Source organism: Schistosoma haematobium, chromosome 6, assembly GCF_000699445.3.
Source record: "Schistosoma haematobium chromosome 6, whole genome shotgun sequence".
Lineage (NCBI taxonomy): Eukaryota > Metazoa > Platyhelminthes > Trematoda > Strigeidida > Schistosomatidae > Schistosoma > Schistosoma haematobium.
In genome coordinates this window covers 1,601,133-1,608,660 of record NC_067201.1, presented here as the reverse complement: position 1 = coordinate 1,608,660, position 7,528 = coordinate 1,601,133, and the positions used below count along the sequence as shown (strand labels likewise).

General features: G+C 36.6%; 1 protein-coding gene across 1 annotated transcript; it reads right to left on the bottom strand.

Annotated features, from left to right (window-relative positions):
* Window positions 1–976: 976 nt before the first annotated feature.
* LAMC1_9 (Laminin subunit gamma-1) lies at window positions 977–3,942 on the bottom strand. Its single transcript, XM_051208275.1, has one exon. It carries the CDS (start codon window positions 3,044–3,046, stop codon window positions 2,579–2,581), a length of 468 nt encoding a protein of 155 aa, XP_051065240.1. The 5' UTR covers window positions 3,047–3,942; the 3' UTR covers window positions 977–2,578.
* Window positions 3,943–7,528: the final 3,586 nt, after the last annotated feature.

Sequence of the window (7,528 nt, the reverse complement as noted above, 5' to 3'; positions counted from 1 at the left end):
TTCTACATACCCCATACCCAATTCACTACCCTATCACTTAAATGAGTCATTACAATAATGAACAAATCTATAATATACCCTATATTGATTATTATTAATATTGACTCATCATCTATCCTTAGTTGACAATAGAAATGTATTGATTTCCCATTAGACCATTAGTAACTAATTCTATACTGTCTACATTGTATTAGTAACAATCTATTGATGATTTGAATTATGGACAAATGAAATACTTAAGACTGTTGTTATGTTGTTGTTTTGTTTCTAATTAAATGTTATTGACTTATCGATTATACCTAATTGATCGATAATGTAATACAAACAGATATATGTACCCTTGTAATTGATTTAATCAAATAGTAGTTTATTGATGACACACCCGAAAAATGTTTGTAACTTGGTGATGGTGGTGATGATGATGGTGATGATGGGGGTGGTGGTGGGGGTGGTGGGGCGTAACATATATGTTGCTATGATGATTCCTTTTACACCTTAAATAAAATCATAAACCGAAAAATTCCATCATTCATTCATTGTTAAACATTTTGATAGTGAGGTATGTATGTTCTGTTCTTGTTCAATCAAACTGTATGTTTGTTTTTTTCATTTGTATTGACTATTTGTTAAAATTTGAAAGAATAGTTTGACAGAAATGGGAGTATCAAATTAGTACAAAAAGGGACAGTGGTCTAGTGGTTAAGCACCTGACGCAAGATTGATAGGTCCTGGGTTCGAATCTCGCGAGCCGGAGTCGTGGATACGCACTGTTGAGGAGTCTCACAGTAAGACGAAATGGCCGTTCAGGGCTTCCAAGTTTTCCATGTTGGTCTAGCTTCAATTGATTCATGATGTCAACTATTAAAATTACTGCAATCTCCATAAAACCCCTTCTGATACGAAAAGATATTAAGTTTTAAAGAAAAAACAAAACTGTATTTTAGTAATTAAGATGTAAATAATTTCAATGTTCCATCCAGTAAACTTTGGAAGATGGAAAAACCTTTACATATTCGGGCAGCAGCATTAATAAACACGGTGGATCTGATGTAGATATGAAGACGTGGATCGGTAAAACAAGAGCAGCATACGTCAACGACCTCATGAACATTTGTTGTCGTAATCTTCAACTCAACTAATCGGAACAAGATGATCCATATTTCCAAACCTTATTACATTTCTGAAATACGGTAATGATTAATCGGTCATTGTCATCAGTGAACCTCACAGACTTCCGAATTCTTTGACTTAATAATTCATAATTATCCATTATTACCTTCAATAATTCATTGTGAATTGTTGAGAAATATATTACATCTACCCTAACTACTGGCCGCCTCAACACGTGATGTTAGCCGGTGCAGTGATATTTGGGGGCGAGCAATCGAACACGTAGCATTAAACAGTGAAGTCAGTGACTGCTGAACTGCACCGTGTCGGTAGGTGTGTAGTGAAGGAACACTAAGGTAGAGGATACCAATCTAATGTGCTTTCGTAAAATATGAAAACCATACATCAAAAACATAATTTGCTCATCTTCCATTAGTTGTCCTTTAAATGTTCCATTACTCTTTCAATTCCGTTGTTATTATAATTAATTTCAGGTTCCCTATCTGTTTTCTTCAATTGACTCTTCCCAATCTACTAAGGCGTGCAATCCACTTCTAATTGGTGTTAGATACTACATATGTCTGTCGACAAAAGTAGCATAAAACGCAAGTGCAAGTTATCTGGCTGTATTCCTTTCATTAATCGTAAACGACGATTGAAGAGGGATAGCACATATTGACTGATCACTGAGTAATCACTAATGCAATATTCGTTTATTTTTTGGTGTTGATCGAATTTCAGTGTGGTTACTAATCTGAGTGTCTCAGCAGCTTGTTCATCATGTTTTCTTTCTTCTAGTGGTTGTCTGGATTATGGACACGTCCACATCTAATAAGAAGAACAGAATACAATGGAAAGCCAGGATGCAACTGGACTTTACAGATTCCCACACACAACAACAAGTGCAGGTCAAGAAAAAAAAACGTGACACCAGCCTTTGCAGTAGTATGTCTCAACATACACAAAGGAAAAAACAAGATCCTCAAATACAACACGAAGAACATCAACTCGATCACACTTGGTGGAGAAACTCTGGATGAGACGGATCGTAAAAGTCTTACTTATTTGTAAACTTACATCTGTTGCCCTCAATAGAGCATATGCAGCCAACTACCATTATCCAACCCACTCTGTCCTACGCCTTTCCTTACAGTTCTATCAAATTCTTGATCATACTTCTCATATCCGTCTGTATCCATTTCTCCGCATAATCTGTTCTTTGGACTTCCACTCAAATTCTTTGGCCTTCAGGATTCAAATTGAGGGCTTGCCTTATGAATCAGTTGGGTGCTTTCCTCAATGTGTGTCCTATCCATTTTCAGCAATTCCTCCTGATTTCCTCCTCCACTGGATCTGGTTTGTTCTTTCCCACAGTAGGTTGCTGCTGAGAGTGTCCGGCCAACAGAACCGAAGTATTTTGCGTAGACAACTGTTAATAAGCACTTGTATATTCTGGATGATGGCTTTCTTAGGTCTCCAGGTTTCCGCCACATACAGTAGAACTGTTTTGATATTTGTATTGAAGATTCTGACTTTGGCGTTGGTTGACGGAGTGTTGTTTTGAGTTCCAGATGTTCTTCAATTGTAAATATGCTGCTCTTGCTTTGCCGATCCAAGCCTTCACATCTGCATCAGATCCACCGTGTTCGACAGTGATGCCGTCCACATATGTTAAAGTTTTAGCATCTTCTAAATCTTCTCCATCAAATTTGATTTCATTGTTGCATGCTGTGTTGTATCGGAGAATATAGCTTTTCTCTTTGTGTATGTTGCGACCTACTGCTGCTGAGGCTGCTGCCACACTGTTCGTCTTCTCCTGCATTTGTCGTTGCGTTTGGGATAGAAGGGCCAGATCATCTGCGAAGTCTAGATCATCCAACTGCATCCAAGCTATCCACTGTATCCCATCCTTTCCCCCAAATGTTGACCTCTTCATAATCCAGTTGATCACCAGGTGAAAGAGATAGGGTGCGATTTAACAACCTTGCCTTACACCAGCCTTTACTTCGAACAAGTCTGTTATCGATTGTATAATTCAGTGTATCTAAATTTGGCAAATCATATTCCATAATCATCATATACTCTTAAGAACAAAACAAACTTAATTTTGCATATTTTTTTCGGGAAGAGGGGGGTAAGAAGGGAGAGGGGAGGACAGAAGAAATCAATTTTTCAATAATTAATCATTGAATCAGGGTTTTTTTTCTTTGTTTCTTTTAAATTATTCTCGATGACTCATTAGACAGTTAATCGATCGAGTTAGCAACAAAAAACAACATATCGATTTGATGAAAAATAATTAACCATAGTTTCTGTTCTTTTTTTTGTTGGAAAATGATGATTTTATTTATGTAAAAATGACATGTAGAAACTATTGAAATTGATGAGTTGATGTAAACTAGATTAATATTGAAAACTTGGAAGGATTGGTTGAACGTTTCATCTTAATAACGGAGTCTTTAGCAGTACGTCTCCACGATCTCACATGTAAGACTCGAACCAACGATCTTTGGTCTCACACTCGAATGCTTAACGTCAATATCACTGAGCCAGCATCTAATAGTGTTAATGTCTAACCTCAACCAATCCATGAAATTGCGCCACTGTCCACCATTGTCATTAGTGAGTGACTATCTCACAACAGACCAAGTTGAACTCCATTGGTCACTTCTTCTCAGTAGAACTTTAGGAAATACCTCTTGAAGACAGTTATTGGTGAGCATATGATGGTCAGAGAATCTCGCGAGGTGGGATGGTGGATATGCACTGCTGAGGATAAAACGGTCATTCAGTGTTTCCAGGTTTTCCATAGTGGTCTAGCTTCAAGTGACTCATGAATTCAACTTTTGAATTACTATATTATCCACAAAAACCCTTCTCTAAATTTTCACAGGTTGAAATCATGAGTCAGTTGAAGCTATACCACCATTGAAAAACTGGAAGCACTGGACGGCCGTTTCGTCCTGGTATGGGACTCCTCAGCAGTACGCATCTAGTGGTTAAGTGCTCACGCGCGAAGCCAGTAGGTCCTGGGTTCGAGTCCCGCGTGGTGTGGGATCGTGGATGCGCACTGCTGAGGAGTCCCATACCAGGACGAAACGGCCGTCTAGTGCTTCCAGGTTTTCAATGGTGGTCTAGCTTCAACTGACTCATGATTTCAACCTGTGAAAATTTCTAAAACTCTCCACAAAACCCATCCTTCTCTAAATAATTATTTGATGGAAAATAGTTAGCCATAGTTTCTTTTTGTATCTTTTTTGGAAAATGATGATTTTATTTATGTAAAAATGACATGTAGAAATTATTTGGATTAAGGAGTTGATGTAAACTAGATCATTATCGAAAACTTGGAAGGATTGGTTGAACGTTTCGTCTTAATAACGGAGTCGTTAGCAGTACGCCTCCACGATCCCGTCTCACAAGATTAGAACATAGAACCTATCGGTCTCGCGGGCGAACGTTTAACCTCAATATCACTGAGCCAGCATCTAATGGTGTTAAAGTCTAACTTCAATAGTAGTCTAGTATCCCATTCTGAACTAAATATGTCAATAACTCTCAATTAAAATTTCTGTGAATAAAATTCAATTGATTCAACTATTGATATGTACTGCTATTTATTTAAGAAATCAGTTCCTGGAAATATACATTGTTCTTGACAATATTCATTTGTTGACTCCTTTAAATATTCCTATCGATCAATCAAGGTTAAACGAAATCAACTTGTACTTGATAGATCTTTTTGTCCGCTAATCATCTCACTCTCCTTAGTTGTTTAACTGAGAATCACTTAGATACTAACAACTAGAAATAAATAAAGCGACGAAAGATCTATGAAAACTTTCATTTCGATAAATATTCTAAGTGAACGGTAGACTCAGTTTCCTAAGCTCTTCTAGTAACCCCTAGGCTAATCTACACGGCAACTGGAACACTAGAGAAAAGACGCGAAATATGAAAGAAACGCTTTGCTCCAAGGTTCGTTTTCGTACAGAAAATCTGAGATATTTATAACATTCCATATAACCTTCAGTTTCTAGGAAGTCCTGGAACGCTACTAAACATTATAGCAATATAGGTAGTCATCCAATCAGAAATGTAACATGTGACATTCCGCATTCTAGATGTTTCTGATAAACTTCTATTGCATGCTGATTAGATGAGATGTTTCTCAGCGTTTCAGATCGTTTTTCGGCTTTTTTTTCGAGGAATTTTCTAGGTCTCTCCAACAAATTTATACATCAATCTTACACAATCAAACCTAATTCACCATCTAAATTGTTGTAATAATTCTAGATTTTGCCAGGGACTGATATAAGTCAATGTTAACATTGACAACCAAACAGTACTGACCAGTTATTTGATTGCAGATTCAGATATTTGTGATATCTTGCAATCCAATCGTTAGTGTTTTTGATGTGGCCACATTTTATTGCCAATTTGATTAGGCTTAGTGATTGAAGTGTTGGATTTTGGAATGAATAGTTTCAGGTAAGGTGTTCATTGTGAGACCTGGAGTTTTCCAGTTCATTCTCTTATACAATCATAAGTACACAGTGATAAGAATGTTTAAACTAAGATGAAATTACTGGATAATATTCCTCCCGGTTTCCAAAGGTTACGTAATTCAGATTAGATGGTGGTTGGAAGTAGTCTACAGGAAACCCTGGACCCGAGTTTCGTGCTACTTGGCATTCATCAGCAAGGTGTAACTTTAATCTTAAGGGAACTGGTGCTCCCTGGCGGATTCGATCCCGTGACACCCAGCTTCACAGTCGGAGACGTTACCACTGAGTTATCCGGGCCGTGACTTGACACACATGACATTGACCACCACCCAGTGATCAATCAATTGTGGTTATGCAATTTAGTTGAGTTCATAGTGAAAATTTTGTAGAAAACAATTGTTTGACAAAGCTTGAATGAATACGAATAATTCAAGTCAACTTAAGAACTTGGAAGTATTTATTGTCATATTTCTTAGTAAAGAGGAAATAAAAACTTTCAGTTTAAGCATACACTAAACTAACTACTGACATGGGAATATTCATAAACTGAAGCTGAAACTTTCAGAACACACAGGAAGGTTGATACTACTTCACCATTGAGTAAGAACCTTATATCACTGTCGAGTATATTGCCTAATTATCAACTTTGTCGACTTACACAGATCATGGCTAGAACTGTAAGAAATCTATCTGGATCATTATTGACATAGACGATTTTGTTAGAGAATCACTGTTATCAATATTCGATGATGAAAATCATCTTCTAAATGAACAAATTCGGCGAGATTATAATTTATGAATGAACCAATCAGATTTAGCATAACAGGTCTTAGATTTTGGTACGAAATAGAGTTTTGGCATTATAGATGATGTCAGTTCGTGATGAAAACCCTAAATCTAATTCCTAACCCTAACTATCAACTGTAAATATTAATCCTAATTCCTCAAGCAGGTTTATAACCCTCATTTAGTCCTAGTTATTAGATGGACACTCCCAACGTCAATCTAGCGTCGCTCAATGATCATCCGTAAATTATAGGTCTCACCGAATATATTGTATATTGATCACATCCAGTTACTAGATTGTTCAGCTGTTTGCACATAAATAAATTGTATGACTTTACATTAAAGTGAATTTAATTCCAGATTAGAAAAATGTTAAAATGATCTATTTAGATATGTGGTCCAACAGCTCCTGCATATACATATATGTAGGTAAGCGTTTGTCTATTTAATAATTGAATTCAAAAGTCAATTGAAGCTAGACCACCATGGAAAACTTGGAAGCACTGGACGACCATTTCATCCTAGTATGGGACTCTTCAGCAGTGCGCATTTATGATCCCGCCTTGCGAGATTTGAACCCAGAACCTGTCACACTCTCGTGCGCGAACACTTCATATCTAGACCACTGAGTCAGTATCCAATGGTGTTAATGTCCAACTTCGACCAAACACTCTAGATGTAATGAACACAGTTGGGTCCATTTTTCAAATATAACACCTAATATGTATAACAGATGAATTTTGTCTAATACAAATTCATTCCACATACACAAAAAATACTTTACAGTGAAGAATAAACAATACATACCAGTGTGTCATATAATGAAAAAGACAGTTCAGTTTGTTGTATCGGAATACTTACTTACTTACTTATGCCTGTTACTCCCAATGAAGCATAGGCCGCCGACCAGCATTCTTTTAACTGAAATATTAAGTGAGCTTTGAATATGTGAGGGATCTTAGAAATTATCAAGAAAAAAATGGTTTAAATGTGTTCTTCAACTACCAAGAAAATATGAGTGATTGAATATTGAAGCTGTCGATATCCTCTTGTAAAATAGAGTAATACACTATAGTAGTAAATAAATCCCCAAAATTAATAGCTTTGTAAATCTTTGACATTTT

Coding starts and splice junctions, on each gene's coding strand:
- LAMC1_9 (XM_051208275.1), bottom strand. CDS start 3,046: ATGAAGAGGTCAACATTTGGGGGAAAGGATGGGATACAGTGGATAGCT.